Consider the following 23992-nt stretch of genomic DNA (forward strand, 5'->3'; position numbering starts at 1 on the left):
ACCACCTCCTGCAGGAGGGCATTCCAAGCTGAGATGGCTGAGTGGTGTAGAATGGGTAAAATTTAATCAATTTTTCACTCTTTCAAAAAGTACAAAGACCAGGGGACGCTCAATGAAAATACATGGAAATACTTTTAAAACAAATAGTAGGAAACATTTTTTCAGTCAAACAATAGTTAAGCTCTGGAACTCTTTGCCAGAGGATGTAGTAACAGTGGTTAGTATATCTGGGTTTAAAAAAAGGTTTGGACAAGTTCCTGGAGGAAAAGTCCATAGATTATTATTGAGATGGAAATGGGGGAAGCCACTGTTTGCCCTGGGATTGATAGCATGGAATGGTGCTACTAATTGGGATTTCTGCCAGGTACTTGTGACCTGGATTGGCCACTGTTGGAAGCAGGATACTGGGCTAGATGGACCAATGGTCTGACCCAGTATGGCTATTCTTATGTTCTAACTTATAAAATGGTGAACATGAGTATGATCATGTCACTCCTCTATGTAAGGAGAAACTGATTACCCATCCCTTATATATCACTTCTTCAGATTCTGAATTTCGTGCATATAGTTTATCATTCAGGGTTTCCACATTTTCTGTTCCATTTCCTGCTCATATCTCTGCCACGGAATCTCTTGATAGTTCCACCTTTGAGACATATTCGATTTGACAATATATGGAACTTGATGTCCTTCTCTTTGGAACTCACTGCTACCTGATCGTTGTTTTCAGGTCTCTTGCCCAATTTTAATTCTCTCTTAAAAACCTCTCTTTTCATGTCCAATGAAACTACAGTAGTATTGATTAAAATTAACAATAAGATAATATGTAAAATTATATGTAAAGACTAAAGAAATGTAGAACTTATTGTATTGATAGAATAATTGTCATTAAGCAAGAATGAAATGATGACTTATCTAATATAATAATTTGTACGTCAATGTTCTATGGCTGGCTGGCTGTCTGGGTTCGTAACATCCTGACGTCAGCAAAGCCTCCAGCGTTCCCTTCCCTCTTACTGTTCCGCCCTCGCATAAAGACAGAATGACGTCAGAGGAGGGCGGAACAGTGAGAGGGAAGGGAATGCTGGAGGCAAGCAGGGCTGCTGAGAGACTAGGCCGGGCCCGGGGCAAGGGCACCCTGCCTCCACCCCCGCCGCTGCCGCCCCCTGTTGCTCCCGCCGCCTGTTGCTCCCTCCGCCACTGCCACCCCCTGTTGCTCCCCTTGCCACTGCAGTCCCCGGTCTCACCTGCCTGCCTCCACAGCTCTGGGCCCCCTACATTCAAAGTGGCAGTTGTAAATCACTTCTCTTCTGGCCTTCCCTCCCTGTGACCCGCCCTCGTCTGATGTAACTTACGGTTTCCGCGAGGGCGGGATACAGGGACTGCCTGAAGGGAGGCGATCTGTGACTGCCACTTCAAATGCAGGGGGCCCAGAGCCGAGGAGGCAGGCAGGTGAGACCGGGGACTACAGCGCCGGTGGCCTGACCCTAGTGCTGGGCCCGGGGAATTTTGTCCCCCCTGCCCCCCCTCTCGGCGGCCCTGGAGGCGAGCTGACGTCAGGATGTTACGAACGCAAGTGAAGGCAACGGAACGCTGGAGGGGACGCAAACCCAACGGAGGGGAGGCCATGGCAGAGGATAACCACTGGACATGGAGGGGAGGCCAGAATCCTGGGATACGGAGGGGAGGGCAGGGCAAAGGAGAATCGCTGGACATGGAGGGGATGGAAGACGAGGGGAGAATCGCGGCACACGGAGGGGAGGTCAGAATCGCGGGACATGGAGGGGGTGGGAGGGGAGAGAAGAATCGCGGGACATGGAGGGGAGGGCAGGGGAGAGAGGAGAAATCGCTTAGACGAGAACCTTCCTAGGGTCCGTTTCATTTTTGACGAAACGGGCTTGATTGCACTAGTTACATATACAACAGAATAAATGTAAGACCTTATAATACAGGCCCTAGTCCAATTTTTAATACTTGCATAAACTGAGACTTAAACATTTATCTTGCATAAGATGTTTAGGTCTCCATTTTCCAAAGCTAAGATGTGCAGGTATCAAACTAGAGAGTTGCAGGGGGACAGAAATGTACCTGGTTCCTGCCTGTCCCTGCAAGAATTTAACCCATCCACACCCATCCCTGCTTGAATCTTACCTGTCTCTACAAGGATTTAACCCTTTCCCACCTCTCCCTGCAAAAATTTAACCTGTCTCCACTTGTCCCCACAAAAATGTCATGGTACCTAAAAAAAAAAAATTCTGGTTGTCTCACACACATGTTATTTGAATGTAACAATCTCCACATTTTTTGGTCCAAGGTTTGGATTAAAATATCTGATATCCTTCACTTGTCAGCTACTATCTCCTTTAAACTTATTATATGGAAATCAATTATCCTACCTGAAATATCTGATGAATTGGACAAATTTCTATTTAATTTTCTAATCTCTGTTGACCTTAAACTCATCGTTAATCATTGGAAGGATAACTCACCTCTTTCTTTCCAAATATGGTGGAATTCGGTTATATTGTATCAGAAAACTGAAAATAATTTAAGTTGTACTTTCCAGAAATCGCATAAGTTGTTAAAATGGAAAATTTTAGATAATTATTTATCTGAGAGTATTTATACTTTGATCCTGGATATACATTCACTGTACTCATGCTTTCTCTGTAGTAATTGTACTGTTTTTGTTACTTTTATACATTTGTGACTTGTTTATACCTGAATTTAACTATATATTTTTGTATTTTCAATTACACTCAATAAAATGTTTTTCAAAAAAAGAAAAATAATTTTGAAAAATGGAAAACAGACCAGAGAAGAATTTGGAGGAAAACCTAAACCGTGATTTTAACCTAGTTAATATCCCTAGAATAACAGCCAAGGCAATGCAGAAAGTCTGATCTGAAGCCATCTGGGCTCTTATCCCCAGACAGTTCTAGTTTATGGTAAAGTTGATGGACAATGTGCCCAGAGATGCCAAGTTACTCAGTTCCAGGCTGGATTTCTGACCAGCCCATCCTGGTGCATTATGGGACTTGCAGCATTGATTTCCGTGGGCAGGATCAGGCACTACTAATCCCACAATGCTTCTGGATGGAAGTTCAAAACCAGGACTGGTCAAAATAAAGTCTGCAGCCTGGAACTGTAACTTGGCAGCTCTGTGTGCCCTCTAGATGTTGCACCATATTGTAAAAAATCCTGTAAAATTTATTACAACTAAAAAACAAAATAATAATAAAAAAACTCTGGAGACCCTGGTGAGCACAGCCTATGCCCTCTTTCAAAATGGCCGCCTCTTCCCCTCTCAGTCTCTAATCTCTATCTTCTCTTCAGTTCAGTTTCCCAGCAGGCCCCTGTTGTAAGGTGGCCTTCGAGCTCCTCCCCTTTCCTTGACAAGATGGCCGCCGGCGACATCGGTTGCCCTTCTCCAAGATGGCCTCCACCCGTGCAGAGAACGGCACGGCTGGTCCCCCACTCCCTCACGCAAGATGGCGAGCGGCGGAAGCGGAAACGCGTAGGGCGGAATGTGTAAAGAGGCGACGCGTCCCTTTCCTTTTCCTGTCTCTTTCTCTCTTTTTCCGCAGCTGCCGGTAGCCGGACAGGTAACGTGCGGGCGGGGAAGGAAAGAGGGAGGGAGCGCTTCGGAAACCTGGGCTCCCCCTCTCCGGGGGAGCAGAGCCGCTGAGGAGTGTCCGCTCCACGCGGGGAGGCCTCCAGCCCAGGCCACGTGCTGAGCGCGCTTTAAAAGGGGAGCGAACGTGGCGGCTCGGAGGTTGGATTACGGACGGGGAAAAGCGCTTTATAGCGAACAGTATTTATTTGTTATTTAAATTTTACATCTTTTTCTGTAGTAGCTCGAGGTCAGTTACATAAGTACATATAAGTATTGCCATACTGGGAAAGACCAATGGTCCATCAAGCCCAGTATCCTGTTTCCAACAGTGGCCAATCCAGGTCACAAATACCTGGCAAGATCCCAAAAAAGGTACAAAACATTTTATATTGTTTATCTCAGAAATAGTGGATTTTCCCAAGTCCTATAATGGTCTATGGACTTTTCCTTTAGGAAGTCGCCCAAACCTTTTTAAAACTCCGCTAAGCTAACTGCCTTTTACCACATTCTCTGGCAACGAATTCCATGTTGAGTGAAGAAACATTTTCTCCAATTCGTTTTAAATTTACCACTTTGTAGTTTCATCACATGCCCCCCCCCCCCCCCCCAGTCCTAGTATTTTTGGAAAGCGTAAATAAGCGATTCACGTCACTCATAATTTTATAGACCGCTATATCTCTCCTCAGCCGTCGCTCCTCCAAGCTGAAGAGCCCTAGACGCTTCAGCCCTTACATAAGTATTGCCACACTGGGACAGACCAAAGGTCCATCAAGCCCAGCATCCTGTTTCCAACAGTGGCCAATTCAGGTCACAAATTCCTGGCAAGACCCCAAAAAAGTACAAAACATTTTATGCTGCTTATCCTAGAAATAAGCAGTGGATTTTCCTCAAGTCCATTTTAATAATGGTCTGTGGACTTTTCCTTTATGAAGCCGCCCAAACCTTTTTTTAAAACCCGATAAGCTAACCGCCATTCAGGTACTTCCCTGTCCATGGAGGGTTCATAAGCTAAGGGCCCTGTTTACTAAGCAATGTTATAGGCACGTTAATGTTTTTAACATGCGGTACGTGTCTACAGTATCCCTATAGGCGCCTACATGGTTATTGCGTGTGCTAAAATCACTAATGTACCTTCGTAAACAGGTCCTTAAGTTTGTACCCGAGGGAGTGGAGGGTTTAGTGACTTGCCTACGATCTCAAGGAGCAGCAGTGGGATTTGAACCGGCCACCTCTGAATGTCAGGATTTTCAAACCTCACCTGGGGGACCACCAGCCACTGGAGTTTCAGGGTATCCTCTACTATCCCTACTGAATATGCATGATACAGTTCTGCATATAATGGAGGTGATGGGTCTGCAGATCTGTCTCGTGTATTCATCATAGTGGCCTAGTGGTTAGGGTGGTGGACTCTGGTCCTGGGGAACTGAGGAGCTGAGTTTGATTCCCACTTCAGGCACAGCTCCTTGTGACTCTGGGCAAGTCACTTAACCCTCCATTGCCCCAGGTACAAATAAGTACCTGTATATGTAAGCCGCATTGAGCCTGCCATGAGTGGGAAAGCGCGGGATACAAATGTAACTAAAATAAAAAATCATACATATTCAAGGTATGACATACTCTAAATATGCTAAAAAAAATGTAACGTTACGTTATTCATACACTTTATTCCAATGTTAAAAGCTCATACAAACTTATCACCTAAGCCTTAAGCTTTTAAAAAATTTGAACGCTTTTTAAACATAATGCATTTTCCTCTAATGCTGTAAACAACAATGTCCTATTCTAAAGCGTTCAACCAATTTCTAAACATCCTTGACATTAAACACATTTTCAGGCCTGACATAGAGCAGCTATTTAATGTAACTCACCTTGAGCTACTATTGAAAAGGTATGAGCAAAATCTAAAATAAAATACATGCACGGTCCATAAACTAGAAAATTCCCTGTCAAAAAGTCTTCCAATATTTCCAAGTTAAATACTTATGATGATTACTAATAGGAATGATCCTCCTCAAAAGTCTTCCCTCGATCTTGTCCTTTGCGTTGATACAACAGGATTTTACTATAATCCCAATTGAATGTTCTCCTTTAAGGAATTTCCACAGCTCCGTGTTAAAAGAATCACCATTTGATTCATCTCCTATACCAGCAAATGCAATCTCATTCAGATAGTTTACTCCATGCATGTTCATCAGGTATATCCTGCATGTCTCATGCTCAGTAGGTGGGGGTGGCTAAGAAAGCAAATAAAATATTAGGCATTGTTAGGAAACAATATTAGGAAATCAGTGGAAAACAAAACTGACAATGTTATAATGCCTTTCTGTTGCCGTGGTGCAACTGCACCTCAAATAGTGTGTGCAGTTCTGGTCAGTGCATCTCAGAAGATATAGCAGAATTAGAAAAGGTACAGAGAGGGACGAAAATGATAAAGGGGATGTGTCTGAGGGAAGTGGAACGGGTAGATGTGAATCGCATATTTACTCTTTCTAAAAATACTAGGACTAGGGGGCACGCAATGTAAATTTAAAACGAATTGGAGAAAATATTTCTTCACGCAATGTGTAATTAATCTCTGGAATTCGTTGCCAGAGAATGTGGTAAAAGCAGTTAGCTTAGCAGGGTTTAAAAAAAGGTTTGGATAGCTTCCTAAAGGTCCGTAAGCCATTATTAAGATGGACTTGGGGACAATCCACTGCTTATTTCTAGGATAAGCAGCATAAAATGTACTGTTTTGGGATCTTGCCAGGTATTAAGTAGTAAATATAAAACAAACCGGACGACATTTCACATAATGTGTAATTAAATTCTGTCGCCTACTGATCCATGTCTAACACTGTTTCTTGTGGGGGGGCGGCTCTCTCCTCAGGTGCTCAACAATGTCAGCCCATCTCCAGTGGATGATTATCCGGAACTGCTCCAGCTTTCTGATTAAAAGGAACAAGCAAGTGTACAGCACTGTAAGTCCCAAAGCAGTCTGTGGTCTGGGCCTTCTCCTTCCCTCTGTGGCAGATAGTGCTGTGAGATTTCATGCCCAGCTAGCTGGGTGTAGCCTCTCTTCCAGCAGAGACTGTGATTTCCTGGAGAATCTGGTATAAGTGCATATCTTGTCAGCTCCAGTAGGTGTCACTGTTGCATGAACAACTGAAGCACCGTTCACTGAGCAATGAATGGTGCCTCTGTTACAGCTGACTTGTGTCTTACAGAGATGGAAAACTGAACTGTGACATAGAAACACAGAAAATGGTGATAAAACCCACACTGCCTATCCAGTCTGTCCATCCACACCAACTGTTAATCTCTACAGTCCCTTCCTCTCCTCAGAGATCCTCTGTACATAGAAAAACAGAAAATGACACAGATAAAGACCATATGGCCTATCCAATCTGTCCACCCTCACCAACTACTAATCTCTACAATCCCTTCCCTCTTCAGAGATCCTCTTTGCTTGTCAATTCTTGGTTGAATGCAATTATTTATTTTTTTTTGTTTTGTTACATTTGTACCCTGCGCTTTCCCACTCATGGCAGGCTCAATGTGGCTTACATGGGGCAATGGAGGGTTAAGTGACTTGCCCAGAGTCACAAGGAGCTGCCTGCGCTTGAAGTGGGAATTGAACTCAGGTCCTCTTCCCTTGCAGTGTTTCTCAGCCATCTGCTCTGGACTGAGATCTTGGAGCCTGCTCCTCCCCTCCCAGTGTATACGGTCATAAAGTAGCTTTTTCCCTTTTTTCTGCACTGATCACTGTCCTCTTCTCTGATCTCTTCGAAGGAACCCAACAACCTGAAGTCTCGGAACTCATTCCGCTACAACGGACTCATCCACCGCAAGACGGTCGGCGTGGAGCCAGCCGCCGATGGCAAAGGGGTCGTTGTGGTCCTGAAGAAACGGGCAGGTGGGCACGGGGATTGAGGGAGGCAGGAGAGAGGCGCAAGACCTCTGTGACATTGCAGGGATTTCTGGTTTATTAGGTTCTAATATATCACCTTTTATAGCAAAACAGTTTCCAATACTTCATAGTACAATCGAAAAGAAGGCCGTCATAATGAAAGGATAACACGTGGAAGTAGCATAAAGATTATTTAGTACATTTAATAATTGTAGATAAGTAAGTTTTCAGTGCGCTTGAAATTTTTGACTAGGAAAACTCAAATCTAATATGAGTAGGGAGCAAATTCCACAAAAGAGTAGCTGTACAGAAAAATGCAGGGGAGCGTGATGAATCCAGACCTGTACGGGACACTGGGGAAATATGCAAACGATGATCATCGAGGGGACGGAGAAATTCTGCAGAACAAAGAGGGAGTACTTCCACCAGCGTGCATTTTAATATGGTTTTGCCAGTTATACACCAGGCAAGGTTTTCAGAGGTTTGGGAGAAACCAAGGTGCTGTCCACAGTCTATCCATAACGTACTTATTTTCAAATCCTATAATGGCAAAGTTGGTTAAAGGTATAAATGTCCACTTGGGTCTGGATTCAGGTCTCCCTGGCATCGCCTCGCAGCCATTTAACAACTTTGGCTGATGGGAGTAGGGAAGGTCATTGTTCATCCGCTGTAATGAGATGTGTGTTAATCGTTCTGGTGTTATCATTCTTCCTTAGGTCAGCGCAAACCAGCCACGTCCTATGAGAAAATCACCATCAACAAGAATGCCCGGGCCACTCTGAACAGTCTGCGTCGCATCATTCAAAAGAACAAGTACCGCAAGGACTTACGCATGGTAAGACCCTGTTTTCCTTTGTCCCGTTCCGCATAAACAAGCTGTGGTAGCAAACTCTTTAAAAAAAAGAAAGTCAAACAAAAAACACTGCTTCTGTGGGAAATAATTAACCTTGGTATCGGTGCACCCATAGGATGCTATTGGCTGCTCTGAGATATGGCTGCAGTATAGGTGAAACACTCACTGTGACTTTTAAAAGCCCCTTCTCCTCAGTACATCCAGGCTTTAACATCAATCTCCTTGTTCTGCAGATCGTGTGATGTATAGTGGGAAGCAAGGATGGTACTGTCTGCTGTGTCACTCTTGTGCAGGCACGTGCTCCTGTTTTCCAGGCATGCAGAGCCATCCTACTCGGGCAACTCACCTGTGTGTGTTTTTATTTAGGCAGCGCTGAGGCGTGCCAGCGCCATCCTGAAGAGCCAGAAGCCGGTTTTGGTGAAAAAGAAGCGAACCAGGGGTACCAAGACTGCCTGAGTGTGACCTGTTGTGAACTTGTCAATAAAAAATGCGTTAAACCCAGTTTGTGTGTTCTGTATCTTCATCCAATGTCAGCAGCTCTGAGAAGTATTAAATAGTGCGTGTCTCCACAGGACACCTCAGTGTGAAAGTGTCTGTTGTGTGTCCCCCTGCCTCCCCCAGTGTTTGGGCAGATTGAGAGTGGGAAAAAGAAGTTAGGCTGAAAGAATGTCAGGTCTCAATTAGCTGGATTTTTAGCTGACAATAGGATGCATATTTAGGAGCTCAGTTTTTTTGTTTTTTTTTTTTAATATCAGGCCCATGTAGTTTATCGTAAAGAGTAGTGGATGTAGTTAGAGCTCAATGGAATGGATTGGTCACTGTATATTTTCATTACTAACCCACCCATCTGTTAGAGACCTTACTGGGGCTTGGAATTCAGAGATGTTGAGATCGTGAGGGTGGGGAAGGCTGGAAGTGGCCATCCCAGAGCTGGAACTTGATCGGTCTGCTGTGTGCAGCTGCCAGGCATTTCAGGACAAGGTCAATGGGATGCCCCCCTCTGGTCATGTGGTACCTGTAAGTAAGACTGCGTCCTCTAGGGGAATGTTGATGATCAGAGGGCTGAAATGGGCCAACCTCATCCTACACTGATTTGAAGATAGTCAAGCTGTCTTGCAAGATGATTATTCAGGTCTGTCTTGGAAATTCATTGCAAACTCTGTGCACTTCTGGTTGCCCCAGCTCTTTATAAAAAGCCTAAACCAGGACTAGAAAAGATTCAGAACATGTCTGAAATGATAAAGGGATTGAGGAAAGGCTAAAAGAGTTGGAGGGATTTATGAGAGTCTGAAAACCAGTTGGGAACGGGAGGTTGCATCAACTTTTCCTTAAAATAGAGGGCGCTATGAGACAAACCAAGTAACATAATTTTGTGCTTTGAGTGAAACAAACTTTCTGCAGCCAGGTTGTGGAATGTGTTGACAGATGATGTGGCCCAGGTATCTGGTTTAAAAGGGGCTTAGCTTCCTGGAGCATTAGTCCATAAAACAATTATTAGCCACGTAGACTTGGGGAGAAAAGCCACTGTGTAGCCCTGAGTTTATTTTATTTATTTATTCATTCATTCATTCTTATATCCCACAATTATCCAAAAACAAGTTTTGGTTCAATGTGGCTTACGTGTAACAGTTGGGAAAGATTACATTTTTGTTATTCTGTTACAAGCAGTATGTGCATTCGATGTTGGTGTGATTAACCACAGAATTTCTTGAAGGTTTTTAGTTCTTTCCTGAACTGGAGATAGTTGGTTATGCTTCTTACGACCTTGGGATTTGAATTCCACCATTTGGAGCCCAGATAGCTAAAACCAGCTGTATAAATGGATTTGTAGGGTATGTTTCTGCATTTGGGTACATGGAGCAGTAAGTAACCTCTGTTTCCTGGACACACATTTCTTGGTGACAGTTCAATCAAGTCTAACATGTAGTCAATATTTTTGAAAATTATCATGCCAGTTTTAAAGAGTAGCCTGGGCTTTATTGGGAGCCAGTGTAGCATAACGAACAGTGGGGTTACTCTGTCGTATTTCAACTTTTTGAATATTAGTCTTGCTGCCGTGTTTTGGACAGTCTGCAGTGATTTCAGTTTGTTTTCTTTACATCCTACACATATTCTGCATTGCAGTAGTCTAGTTGGGGTAATATTAAAGATTGTACTATTAGAGGGAATGGTTGTCAGGGAAAATAGTCTCTGATCCTTCTCAGTTTCCACTGAGTTTTGGAACTCTGATGTGACTACTGGAATCTGGTTTTCAAGAGAGAGATACTTATCAGGAATAATTCCCAATATTTTGAGCTGTGATTCTGTTTTTGGTCAATTGTGAAATTTTGGTAGGCAGTGGAATAGTACCAGGAATTTGGTTTTATCTGTGCTTAGTTTCAGTTTGAAGGTTTTGGCCCAATATTTCATGAGGTCTAGGCCTTCTTTAACCTTGTCCGACATCTCGTTGAGCAATGAGGAATGGTTTGTTTGAATCCCTTTGTGGTCTGGTGTTATTTTCCTTTGATGTACATTTATTTGTAATTTAACGTTTTGTGTGTAAGTCGCTTCCTAGCATCTCAGAAATGCGGCTGAACGAATACGTGATCAGGATTCTTCACTGTCGAATATGGGATGGAAATGTTCTTGACCATGGCGACAACCAGAAAGAAGTGCCAAATAACGAAAATAATTTTCATTTCATTGACAAAAAAAAATGAAATTGTGTTACAGTGAAGAAAAATGACTACCTTTCTCTCCAGAAACCCACCATTATTAACCTAATCTGTACCAAAAACCACACATGGATTTGGGTGGTGGGGAAGGTTGTTGACTGAAAAAGAGGTTGAGCTTATGAGTGCATCGGTTTTACCCTGTGAATGAGGGCACTGTAGGACGATCCATGGTTTGGCATCCTTTGGGAGTGAGCTTAGTTTTTGGGATGGGGCAGGAAAGGGGGGCGGGGATGTAATATTTTAGTCCTCAAGGTCTGATTGCCAACAGCTTCCTCTGTTACGTGGGACTGGGTGAAGCAGTCCTGGTTTTACACCCCCGCACCATACGCCCTTCCATCTCTGCCCTTAAAGCTTTGTACTCCTTAAGGCTAGGTGGCGGACTAGGTTCAGTTTGCCCTTTGTGAGGGGGAATATACCAAAAGATTTGGAGTAACCCAAGAAATTGAGCAGATCTGTGCAAGGTGCACCATATTCATTAGGCCACTCTGAAAACCAGAATGGTCTGTGGCCTTTGAGAAGCACAGTCGGAGTGGCCAAAGGTTTGTGTAGTGGAGGGAAATGGAGGCAGATTGTCTTAAGACGGTCTGCTCTGATGACTTACACAGCTCTGTATCTTGCCATGACCCCACTGGTGCTTCCAGTAACCCGTTTTCCTTGTAAACCCGTGTAAAGTAGAAAATAAACTGTGATTAACCCAGGAATGCAGCAAAAAGGAAAGCAGTTGCTTGTTGTACATCATTTATTTATTAGGATTAATCACCTTTTTGAAGAAATTCACCCAAGATGGTGTATAGTGAGAATAAACTGAAATAGGCAAAAGACAATTACAGCAGTAAAAATATTCAAATAAAGGTACATAACTGCTTAGAATATTAGTACACTACAGAATGAAACAGCTTAATAAACAGTTTAAGATGTAAAAGAAGGTGGAACATTATAGACAGATAAGATAGAGAAACAGGAGTTAGGATAAGATGACTAACTTAAAGGTGCATGAGTGGATAAGCAAGTCCTGCTACAAGCAAGCCAAGCTTTCATCTGCTTCCTGAAGTAGAGATAGTCTTGTGTTAAGCAAAGTCTTTCAGGGAGTGCATTCTGGAGAAGGTTCGTTGGTGGGTGAGGTTAGGGATACTCCATGGGAGGACCTTAGCAACTTTGGAGGTGTTTAGAGGGAGATCCTGTTCTTCACATACTCGGGCCTTGAAGATCAGAGACAGTTTTAAATTTAACCCTGTAAATCTCACGCATACTTGTGCTGAAGCTTTTCACATTCTTTTGATTCTAGGCCTTTTCTGCTTCGAGTTTAATTAAGCTTGTTTCTTGGGGTCGTACTGGATGAGTCGCATGATGTCGTCATTTTTAAGGATGCCCTGGATGAACTCTCCCTCTGCGATTTTATCTGAAAGAGAAGAGGGGACCTTTTATCTCAGGGATAGATATTGCGAAAGGGATAGGTCCACTCACAGTTGTTGAGAGTCATCAACTGCTCAGGATTTCAGGATATCCTGAATGAATATCCAATTGAGGTGGTAGGTGTGCAAATCTCATGTATATTCTTTAGGGATAAACCTGATAATCTGAGCTGTTGATGGTCCTCAAAGACTGGGAGTGACGATCAAGGGTATAGACAGGTTGCTGCTGCAGGAGTTTCATTTAAGAACCTCAAGGTTGATGGCTCAGGGTTCTCACCATTATCATCGCTCTTGAAGTAGGCCCATAGTTTGTCTGCCCTCTTCTGTGGGGTGTTCTCATCCTCCGGCAGATTCTTCTGCTCCTGGGGTGGGATCATCTTGAATATTGCCTTGGACAGAATTTTAAAAAGGCAAAGATCAGACTAATGCCAGAGAGGTGGCTGATATCAACTGATAGCAGGTTATGAAGGCAGTGAACAACAGATGTCTGCATAGGTTTTATTGGTGGATAAAGACATCCAGGCCCAACCAGTTTTTGCTCATTCTTCTGCTGCGGACCCCGTTCACTACCCTCCTATCCTCATCAATGAAGATCCTCTGTTCTCATCCCAGGCTTTATCCCTCACCACTGAGGACCCTTTGTATCCTTCCTAGGCGTTACCAGTCACTCCTCCCACCTCTCACCACCACCTACACACACAAGCAAATATAATTCATTTTGGCATTTGAATCCCCTCAAGATGTTCTAAGGTCTCATTTTGCCCCACCCCACCCTGCAAGTTAAGCCTCTGATCACTAGTCCTCTCTGTCCTTACAGGAGGTGAGAGATCCCTCCCCCTTCTTCATAACAACTGAATCACCCAGGTGGGCCCGACAGAGGTTTGTAACAGCATCTTAGATAAATGGGATCCTACCTAGAGAAGGGGAATGACTAACTAGCCTCTTGAAGGCCCTTCCAGCCCCTTCTCAGTCTTTTGTACTCCAGTCCAAAGAAAGCTAACAGATGTAGCTGCCAAGGGTTTCTTTCATCTTGGGAGGATCTCAATTCTATCATTACAGCTAACATAATAACATAGTAGATGACGGCAGAAAAAGACCTGCATGGTCCATCCAGTCTGCCCAAGATAAACTTACGTGTATACCTTACCTTGATTTGTACCTGTCTTTCTCAGGGCACAGACCGTATAAGTCTGCCCAGCAGTTTTTCCCGCCTCCCAACCACCTGTCCCACCTCCCATCACCGGCTCTGGCACAGACCATATAAGTCTGCCCTCCCCTATTCTCGCCTCCGAACCACCAACCCCTCTTCCCCCCCACCTGCTCTGCCACCCAATTTTAGCTAAGCTTCTGAGGATCCATTCCTTCTGCACAGGATTCCTTTATGCATATCCCACGCATGTTTGAATTCCGTTACCGTTTTCATCTCCACCACCTCCCGCGGGAGGGCATTCCAAGCATCCACCACCCTCTCCGTGAAAAAATACTTCCTGACATCTTTCCTGAGTCTGCCCCCCTTCAATCTCATTTCATGTCCTCTCGTTCTACCACCTTCCCATCTCTGGAAAAGATTCGTTTGCGGATTAATACCTTTCAAATATTTAAACGTCTGTATCATATCACCCCTGTTCCTCCTTTTCTCCAGGGTTCAGGTCAGAAATCCTGGTTGCATAGTATCCAGTAAATTCAATTGATATACAGTGGTGGAAATAAGTATTTGATCCCTTGCTGATTTTGTAAGTTTGCCCACTGACAAAGACATGAGCAGCCCATAATTGAAGGGTAGGTTATTGGTAACAGTGAGAGATAGCACATCACAAATTAAATCCGGAAAATCACATTGTGGAAAGTATATGAATTTATTTGCATTCTGCAGAGGGAAATAAGTATTTAATCCCTCTGGCAAACAAGACCTAATACTTGGTGGCAAAACCCTTGTTGGCAAGCACAGCGGTCAGACGTCTTCTGTAGTTGATGATGAGGTTTGCACACATGTCAGGAGGAATTTTGGTCCACTCCTCTTTGCAGATCATCTCTAAATCATTAAGAGTTCTGGGCTGTCGCTTGGCAACTCGCAGCTTCAGCTCCCTCCATAAGTTTTCAATGGGATTAAGGTCTGGTGACTGGCTAGGCCACTCCATGACCCTAATGTGCTTCTTCCTGAGCCACTCTTTTGTTGCCTTGGCTGTATGTTTTGGGTCATTGTCGTGCTGGAAGACCCAGCCACGACCCATTTTTAAGGCCCTGGCGGAGGGAAGGAGGTTGTCACTCAGAATTGTACGGTACATGGCCCCATCCATTCTCCCATTGATGCGGTGAAGTAGTCCTGTGCCCTTAGCAGAGAAACACCCCCAAAACATAACATTTCCACCTCCATGCTTGACAGTGGGGACGGTGTTCTTTGGGTCATAGGCAGCATTTCTCTTCCTCCAAACACGGCGAGTTGAGTTCATGCCAAAGAGCTCAATTTTTGTCTCATCTGACCACAGCACCTTCTCCCAATCACTCTCGGCATCATCCAGGTGTTCACTGGCAAACTTCAGACGGGCCGTCACATGTGCCTTCCGGAGCAGGGGGACCTTGCGGGCACTGCAGGATTGCAATCCGTTATGTCGTAATGTGTTACCAATGGTTTTCGTGGTGACAGTGGTCCCAGCTGCCTTGAGATCATTGACAAGTTCCCCCCTTGTAGTTGTAGGCTGATTTCTAACCTTCCTCATGATCAAGGATACCCCACGAGGTGAGATTTTGCGTGGAGCCCCAGATCTTTGTCGATTGACAGTCATTTTGTACTTCTTCCATTTTCTTACTATGGCACCAACAGTTGTCTCCTTCTCGCCCAGCGTCTTACTGATGGTTTTGTAGCCCATTCCAGCCTTGTGCAGGTGTATGATCTTGTCCCTGACATCCTTAGACAGCTCCTTGCTCTTGGCCATTTTGTAGAGGTTAGAGTCTGACTGATTCACTGAGTCTGTGGACAGGTGTCTTTCATACAGGTGACCATTGCCGACAGCTGTCTGTCATGCAGGTAACGAGTTGATTTGGAGCATCTACCTGGTCTGTAGGGGCCAGATCTCTTACTGGTTGGTGGGGGATCAAATACTTATTTCCCTCTGCAGAATGCAAATAAATTCATATACTTTCCACAATGTGATTTTCCGGATTTAATTTGTGATGTGCTATCTCTCACTGTTACCAATAACCTACCCTTCAATTATGGGCTGCTCATGTCTTTGTCAGTGGGCAAACTTACAAAATCAGCAAGGGATCAAATACTTATTTCCACCACTGTAAATATCCATTCAAGTTGAGAGCAACCCAACGCCTCTTTTGCCAGAAAGGAAATACTGGCAGTTGGTCAATAGTTGGAACACAGGTCAGTCGATTTGGTTGTATCTTTAAGAAGAGGTGTCAAAATTGTTCTCATTTCTTTAGGGAAGCAAACTCCCTTTAAAGTCTGATTGAAAAAGGAAAGCAGCCAGTTTATACCCTCAAGTGGCAGGAGTTCTAGCATAGTTGCAGGACAAGATACATGATCACAAAAGCCCTTATGGAACTTTGAAATATAGTTATTCAACTGATCCATGCTGATTGGACAGAATTCAATCCAAAAATGATCAGCTGGGATATCTGTAAAGTTGTCATGGGTAAAATTAGTTTCTGTCGCTAGCTCTTCAACAAGTAATTATTGATCTCAAGAGATCATCTCTCTCTGATTCTAGATGATCTCTTGAGGTCCCCCTCTCAGCCCCATCTTTCTCTGATTCTAGATAATCTCCTGATGTTCCTTCTAGCCCCATCTTTCTCTGATTCTAGGTTATCTCCTGAGGTTCATCTCATATTTCTAGATGATTCCCTAATGTCCCTCCCAGCCCCATCTTTCTCTGATTTTCGATACTTCATTCGTACCATCCTGAGATGTCACATCAAGGTCCCTCGAACATTCTTCTCTGTTTTTATATTCCACATTAAATTTTACATTTATGTGTTGCCCTTATCCAAGGACCTGGGGTGGCTTATAACATTACATGAACCATTACCCTGCTTTCCAGGCTGCCCACTCCCACACCAATTGGTGAAGACTCACTGTGACAATTTCGAGGACTTCATTCTTGCTTACTTCCCCATTTCGATCCACATCGAAGAGGGAGAAGGCCCATTCCAGTTTCAGGCTGGTCTTACCCGAGGAGGTGAGATGCAGGGCAATGATGTACTCCTGGAAGTCCAGTGTCCCATCGTCGTTGGTGTCAAAGCTGCGGAAGACGTGGCGGGCATAGGTCTTGGGGTCAGAATTGGGGAAAAAGTTGGCATAGATCTTCTCAAACTCCATCTGGGTGATCTTGCCATTGGGGCACTGCTTCTTGAAATTCTCGTACCACTTAAACAGCTCTTCCTCTGTATAGTGAGTGTGCATCTTCAAGTCTTCCAACACTTCCTTGGAAAGAGCTCCACTTTTAGTGTTCCCCATGGTGAAATCTTCTCCACTCAAATTCCTTCCCTCTCTTGCCTGGTCTCTTCTTCCTTCTTGTTTCAGGATCTCTTTGGCTCCTCTCTCTCTCTTTGCTATCTCATGCAACAGACTCAGAGAAGTAGAGCTGGAGGTGGTATCTCTCTTTCTTATGGACTCCTTGGGAATGAGTGACACTAGAAAGTACGCAGAGATAGAATATCTCCCAATCCCTCCCTAGCAACTGTACTCACTCTTCCTCACCTCGCTCTTCCTCTCTCCCCCATCCATTCCTCAAGTGGCTTAGAAATCCTTTTATCCCTGGCAGAGGTCAGTATTTAGCTGGCAATGTCCTTGAACACGGCTCTTACCTAGATTCACATTTGTTGGTCCCCTTTCTCAGATACAGAGTCTGGAATTTTTACTGTGTTGCAAAAATAATTTTTAAAAAGTATTAAAAGACCAGAAAAAATTGAACAAAATGAATATTATTACAGATGATTAATATCGAGATTGTTGTTTTCCCAGAGTTCCGGGTATGACTCCTAAAGTTTTTTTCTCTGAAATGATTCCTCTTAGTATATTAATTCAAAAGGAGTGAAGCCTGTGAAACTGGGATTACCTTAATCAGTGGGAATTGGATTAGAGATTCAAGTGTTTGTATTGTTAAATAATTTCTGGTTTTAAAAGAGAAAAAAATGAAATCAGGTGTATTATTTCCACTAATATTGGACAATAAGTATGTTTCCAACTAAACTAATTGACTATACACCGTCTTGGGTTTGAAGAAGCCAACCAGACGATCAATGTGGAATAATGATTCAGATAAATAATAACTGGGGATAATCAGGTTAATACCACGTTTTCTTTGTTTACTGTTGTTTAATTGATCTCCTTGTCTTGTTTCACTCTCCCTATTTATTTTGTGGTCTAAGAAAGAAAAAGATTGTATATAATCCATTTATCTAGTTGAGATTGTTTTCCTCTAATATTGTATTAATGTACAGTCATCTTTGTATTACTGTTTGCAAGTGACCCTTGTAAAATGAAAAATTATAAATAAATGATTTTTAAAAAGTAGTTAAAAGAGGTGAAAATATCACAAACATAAACTGGTAGAGCACAGTTGCTGGCTACTGGTGCTGGTCCAGGTTTGTCCTGTTTTTGGACCGGTGGCAAAACATTGCAGATTCTGTGCCTCTGGCTGCTCTTTTCTCCTCTTCACGATGAGATGCAGCTTTTCTTGCCTTCGATTCTCTCTCTCTCTTCGGATTTTGCTCAGTAGAGGAGGAAATGTATTTCTGCTTCTCTTTCTCTTCTCTTGCACTGCAGACAGACTCTGACATCCTAGGATTTCCAGCTCAGTTTGTGTCTGCAGGTTTCTATCTAATTTGTGGTCTCCTATTCCATGTTTCTCTCTCTTCTCTTTGGGAAATGTGTCTCTTCTGTCTTTGGGTTTTGCTCAGTACAGGTGCAAATACATTTCTGCTTCTCTTTCTCTGCTCTTGCACTGAAGACAGTCTCTGACATATCAGGGTTTCCAGCTCAGTTTGTGTCTGCAGGTTTCTATCTAATTTGTGGTCTCTTATTCCATAACTAACTACAACATACCCCACGCTTCCCTGATTACGAATGTCTTTTTTCTACAACTGTTTGACTAGATCGATATGTTAAGCTTACTATTCTTGTCATCTTTGTAACACCAATTGTATTTCTGTACCCTGAAATCGTGTTGCCATTACAGGTATTTGTAAGCCACATTGAGCCTGCAAATAGGTGGGAAAATGTGGGATACAAGTGCAATAAATAAATAAATGTTTCTCTCCTCTTTGGGAAATGTGTCTCTTCCATGTCATCAAGCAGATGAAGCCATTACGTATGGGTTGTGTCCATCAACCAGCAGGGGGAGATAGAGAGCACTCAACTTTTCACAGTGCCTCATGGCCAGCTAGCTCCACTGCCTCTTCAGTATTCTCTATCTCCCCAAGCAGGGTGGCTGCAGCTTCTTCGAGCGCCATCAAAAATCTGCTTGGGGGTGGCTCCTGGCTTGCCAGTTGTTAGCCAGGGTGTTAGAGGCTATAGCAGCTTCACTTTGAAGGCACATAGGTTAGCCCTTTCCCTGCCTTACCCATGCCCCCGTGGATGTGGACATATTAGCTTGCTTTTCCCTGTCCTTTCCCACTCAGTGGATGCAGGCACATTGGTTCGCCTTTCCCACTCATCTGAGCCTCCGGAGTTCTTATTACCTCTGCTTTCCTCACAGCGTTAAAAAAAAAAAAAATGGAACAGAGGTTTTCCTTTGATTCTTCTATGGGACCGGAGCTGTGATACTCGGTCCGGTGAGGTAAGAGTGTTTTCTAACTTTTGGTGCAAAACCGCCATTTTGAATTTTCCCGCCGTTTTCGGCAATGGCTGCAGAGAATGTAAAGCGCTGTTCCCGGTGTGGCTCGCGCAAATCAGCAGCGGGGCTCTGTAAATCGTGCTGTACAGGTGTAAGAGCCGGCCCGAGCATGGCGAGCAATGATTCTTCCTGCTCAGCTGGCAGCGGACGCCATTTTGAATTCTCCGAATGGCGCGGCCTCCGTAGAGACGGAGAGCCCTGAGCCCGGGGGGGGGCGGGGGGACACCTCAAATTGAGGCTATTCAGGGAGCGGCTAGCCCCGGTGCCCAGGGCGAGTTTTTCTCCCCTGATTTTGTGTTATTATTGCATAAATCATACATGCTGAAAAGAGCTCTCCCTCAAGGGTCTGAGGCCCCCTTCTATTGTTTCCCCTCCCCCCCCCCGGTGGATTCTGGCCTGGGACTGCCCGCTGAGGCTATTTTCCCTGATAATGGGCATAAAGAAAAGCGTAGAAGGGCTAATTCCCCTTCAGATTGTGGTGCACCTCCTTCCCCCCCCCCCTCCCGTGGTCGGGCTGTGAGGATTCGGAGAGTTCTGGCAGGCCTTCGTGGTCTGAGGAGCCAGAGTCAGGTGCAGAATTACCACAGGATCTGGATGATTCCTCCGCGGTGAGGATTTTCCACCATGATGAGCTGCCAGCGCTTATTTCAGATGTCCTACAGGTCCTTTCTATTGAAGAGCCTGACGGTGGCACGGCCTCCTCTGTGAATCCTAGGATGGCTAGTACCAAAAAGCCTGCTGAGCCTTTCCTTTGCATGACTCCATCCAAGAGCTTATTTCTGCTCAGTGGGCTGACCCCGAGGGACCTTTGAAAGTTTCCAGGGCTATGGGGCAATTATACCCTCTGCGTGAGGAACATTTGGCTCACTTTGCAATGCCTAAAGTAGATGCCCTAGTCACTGCGGTGACAAAGAGAACTACCCTCCCTGTGGCAGGAGGAGTTGCCCTGAAGGATATACAAGACCGTAGGCTGGAAGCAGCACTTAAACGGTCCTTTGAAATTGCAGGTCTTACTGTTCGGGCATCTGCATGCAGTTGTTATGCTGCTAGAGCCTGCCTGGCGTGGTTGCAACAGGCAGTGGAACAGCCCGGAGATGGAGCGGAGCCCTTCTCGGATGTGGCTCCGCGGATGGAGTCGGCCTTGTCCTTTTTGGCTGATGCCCTTTATGATATTGTCAGAGCTTCGGCTAAACAAATGGCAGTAGCAGTGGCGGCTCACCGTCTTATTTGGCTATGACATTGGGCAGCGGACATGGCCTCTAAGCAAAGGTTGTTGAAGTTGCCCTTTCAAGGCCTTCTCCTATTTGGTGAGGAGTTGGAAAAAAAAATTGTTAAAGGCCTGGGAGATCCTAAACCCCAGCGCTTGCCCGAAGATAGGCCAAGGCCTTCCTCCAAGGGCCAGGCGGTCCACTCCTCTTATAGACCTCGCTTCTGTGAAGCTAGAAGGTACCGCCCGGGGCGTTCTGCTGGGTGCCCGTTTTTCAGCAGAGGAACTCCTTTCGCTCGGACAAGCGTTCCGCAGCCACCAGCTCTAGGCCTGGAGTTCAGGGGCGACCCTCTCAATGATGGTTCGCCGGCCCCCTCCTCGCTTCCTGTCATCGGAGGATGTCTTTCCCTCTTTGCCGAGGAGTGGGCCAATATTTCCTCATATCAGTGGGTTCTGGACCTGATCAGAGATGGCTACAGAATAGAATTCAACGCCCCAGTAAGAGATGTGTTTGTGGAGTCCCAATGTGGTTCTGCTGCCAAACGGGCGGCGGTAGAGGAGACTTTGCAAGGTCTGATTCAGTTAGGGGCCGTGTCCCCGGTACCTCCCGCCGAACATGGCTCCGGCCGATACTCCATCTACTTTGTGGTGCCGCGAAAAGGTGGGTCTTTTCGCTCTATTCTGGACTTAAAAGAATTAAACAAGTCCCTGAAAGTGCGGCATTTCCACATGGAAACCCTGCGCTCCGTCATTGCTGCGTTACAGCCAGGAGAGTTTCTCACGTCTCTAGACCTGAAAGAAGCTTACTTGCACATACCAATTTGGCCCCCGCACCAGAGGTTTCTGAGGTTTGCGGTGTTGGGAAAACATTTCCAGTTCCGGGCCTTGCCTTTTGGCCTCACCACAGCTCCTCGAACCTTTTCGAAGGTAATGGTGGTAGTAGCTGCTTTGCTCAGGTGAGAAGGTATCAGGGTTTACCCGTACCTAGACGACTGGCTCATCAGAGCAGACTCTGTAACAGAGAGCTATCAAGCTACAGCCAGAGTGGTCTCAGTACTTCAATCTCTAGGCTGGGTCGTCAATATGGCCAAAAGTCACCTGACCCCCTCGCAATCTCTAGAATATTTGGGGGCCAGGTTCGACACAGACTCGGGCAATGTATACCTACCCGAGCTAAGGCGGTGCAAGCTTCAGAATCAGGTCCGTCTGCTCCTGAGGATGCCCCGCCCGCGAGCTTGGGACATTGTCCAGCTGCTGGGATCGATGACAGCCACATTGGAAGTGGTGCCCTGGGCGAGAGTGCACCTGAGACCTCTACAGTATTCCCTACTTCAAAGATGGTCTCCAGTTTCTCAGGATTATCAATGCAGACTTTCTTGGCTCCCTGCATGGAGTGGTGGCTCTCAGACAGCATGCTGCGGCGAGGAATGCCGCTGGTGCTCCCCGATTGGTGTCTAGTAGTGACAGATGCCAGCCTGAAGGGCTGGGGCGCACATTGCAAGGGGAAGCATGCCCAGGGTCGATGGACACCCGAGGAGTCGGAGTGGTCCATCAACCGCCTGGAGTTGAAAGCGGTGTTTCAGGCGCTTCTGGCCTTTCAAGTGACCCTGGAAGGATTGGCTGTCAGAGAGATGTTGGACAACACGACAGCAGTGGCCTACATAAATTGACAAGGTGGCACTCAGTGCAGAGCACTGGCCGCGCAGGCCAAACAGATTTGCCACTGGGCCAAGCTGCATCTTCAGTTTCTGTCGGCAGCTCACATTGCAGGTCAGAGCAACGTGCAAGCCGATTATCTAAGCAGGCATCAGATCGATCCAGCAGAATGGGAACTAGCAGACGAACTATTCCTGCAGATATGTGCCAAATGGGGCAAGCCCGTGATGGATCTTATGGCGACAAGTTCAAATGCCAAAGTCCCCTGCTTCTTCAGCAGACGGAGAGATCCTCGCTCGGCAGGGTTGGATGCCTTGACTCAGCCCTGGCCTCCGGGCCTACTATATGTGTTCCCTCCATGGCCCTTGATAGGGCGCGTGCTCCAGCGGATTCGGCTGCACCCAGGAGAAGTGGTCCTCATCACCCCGGATTGGCCCAGGAAGCCTTGGTATGCGGACCTCCGACAGATGCTAGTGGAGGCTCCCCTTCCTTTACTTCTGGTACCGAACCTGTTGTCACAGGGCCCAGTAGCCTGGAGGACGCCTGCCGCTTTGGTCTTATGGCATGGCAATTGAGAGGGTGCAATTGAGGGACAAAGGCTATTCAAACACAGTCATTTCCACTCTCCTGCAGGCCCGCAAGCGTTCCACTTCCTTGGCTTATGCCAGGATTTGACGCCAGTTTGAGTCTTGGTGTGCTTCAAAAGCGATCACACTCATGCGGGCTCCTGCCTCGCCGATTCTGGATTTTTTGCAAGATGGTGTACAAATAGGTTTGGCCTATAATTCCCTGCGGGTGCAAGTGGCAGCGTTGGCCTCCCTTCATGGTAAGGTTGAAGGTGTGTCTTTAGCTGCTCATCCAGATGTGGCACAGTTTCTTAGTGGGGTGCTTTGGCTCCGGCCTTTCATGCGAGCACCCTGTCCAGCTTGGAACCTGGGGCTAGTTTAGAAGGCCCTGCAGGCTTCTCATTTTGAGCCGCTTCGGCGAGCATCGTACAAAAATTTGACACTAAAGGCCGTTTTTCTTGTGGCCATTACTTCGGCGAGACGGGTGTCAGAGCTCCAGGCGCTGTCCTGTAGAGACCCATTTCTGCAATTCTCAGAGTCCGGGGTCACGATTCGGACCGTGCCTTCTTTCATGCCTAAGGTGGTTTCAGTGTTTCACCTAAACCAGCCTATTTTCTTGCCCTCCTTTGATAAGGAGGAGTTTCCAGAATCTTTTGGGCAGTTGCACCTGTTGGATGTGCGCAGGACTCTGCTGCAGTATCTGCGAGTTACTATCTCTTTCAGGATCTATGATCATCTGTTTGTTTTGCTATCAGGTCCTCGCAGAGGGTCTCCAGCGTCTAAAGCCACTATTGCCCGCTGGCTCAAAGAAACTATCTTTTCAGCTTATCTGCTTGCCAGCTGGTCTTCGCCTGTAGCCTTTAAGGCGCATTCTACCAGAGCGATTTCTTCCTCTTGGGCTGAAACTGGAGCACTCTCTCGTCAAGAGATATGCAGTGCAGCAACATGGGCTTCTAAGCTCTCTTTTGCCCGACATTACAGGCTGGATGTGGCTGCTAGGAGGGATGCGCATTTTGGAGCACAAATGCTAGCGCGTGGTGTGACCTGTTCCCACCCTATATAGGGATTGCTTTGTTACATCCCATACATAATGGCTTCATCTGCTTGATGACAAGGAAGGGAAAATGAGGTTCTTACCTTGGTAATTTTCTTTCCTTTAGTCATAGCAGATGAAGCCATGAGCCCTCCCTGTATGATTGTCTGTATGCTGTGAATCTGTTTCAGGTTCTGTTCT

General features: G+C 45.6%; 2 protein-coding genes across 4 annotated transcripts; one reads left to right on the forward strand and one right to left on the reverse strand.

Annotated features, from left to right (window-relative positions):
• The first annotated feature begins 3509 nt into the window (after window positions 1-3509).
• Window positions 3510-8859, forward strand: RPL28 (ribosomal protein L28). Of its 3 annotated transcripts, none has more exons than XM_030197748.1 (5): window positions 3510-3605; window positions 6486-6576; window positions 7388-7511; window positions 8222-8340; window positions 8725-8859. In XM_030197748.1, exons 2-5 carry the CDS (start codon window positions 6496-6498, stop codon window positions 8812-8814), a joined length of 414 nt encoding a protein of 137 aa, XP_030053608.1. In that variant the 5' UTR covers window positions 3510-3605; window positions 6486-6495; the 3' UTR covers window positions 8815-8859. The 3 variants fall into 3 exon arrangements, with proteins under 3 accessions (XP_030053608.1, XP_030053607.1, XP_030053605.1); XM_030197747.1 differs by having other exon boundaries at window positions 3513-3605; window positions 6474-6576; XM_030197745.1 differs by having other exon boundaries at window positions 3529-3610.
• Window positions 8860-12317: 3458 nt separating this feature from the next.
• On the reverse strand, window positions 12318-16949 carry RCVRN (recoverin). The gene is made up of 3 exons (XM_030197744.1): window positions 16569-16949; window positions 12762-12873; window positions 12318-12471 (listed from the first exon to the last, which is right to left on the reverse strand). The coding sequence occupies exons 1-3, from the start codon at window positions 16947-16949 to the stop codon at window positions 12380-12382; spliced, it is 585 nt and encodes a 194-aa protein (XP_030053604.1). The 3' UTR covers window positions 12318-12379.
• Window positions 16950-23992: the final 7043 nt, after the last annotated feature.

The sequence above is a fragment of the Microcaecilia unicolor genome, chromosome 3 (genome assembly GCF_901765095.1).
Source record: "Microcaecilia unicolor chromosome 3, aMicUni1.1, whole genome shotgun sequence".
NCBI classification, from domain to species: Eukaryota; Metazoa; Chordata; class Amphibia; order Gymnophiona; family Siphonopidae; genus Microcaecilia; species Microcaecilia unicolor.

What these genes read in the sequence shown, in the direction of transcription:
- RPL28 (XM_030197748.1), top strand. Translation starts at nt 6,496, where the DNA reads ATGTCAGCCCATCTCCAGTGGATGATTATCCGGAACTGCTCCAGCTTT. An exon ending in GGTCCTGAAGAAACGGGCAG is followed by an intron (nt 7,512 to 8,221) that starts GTGGGCACGGGG and finishes ATTCTTCCTTAG; the next exon opens with GTCAGCGCAAACCAGCCACG. An exon ending in ACCGCAAGGACTTACGCATG is followed by an intron (nt 8,341 to 8,724) that starts GTAAGACCCTGT and finishes GTTTTTATTTAG; the next exon opens with GCAGCGCTGAGGCGTGCCAG.
- RCVRN (XM_030197744.1), bottom strand. Translation starts at nt 16,949, where the DNA reads ATGGGGAACACTAAAAGTGGAGCTCTTTCCAAGGAAGTGTTGGAAGAC. An exon ending in AAGTCCTCGAAATTGTCACA is followed by an intron (nt 12,874 to 16,568) that starts GTGAGTCTTCAC and finishes ATTCTGTCCAAG; the next exon opens with GCAATATTCAAGATGATCCC. An exon ending in CTTCAAGAGCGATGATAATG is followed by an intron (nt 12,472 to 12,761) that starts GTGAGAACCCTG and finishes CTTCTCTTTCAG; the next exon opens with ATAAAATCGCAGAGGGAGAG.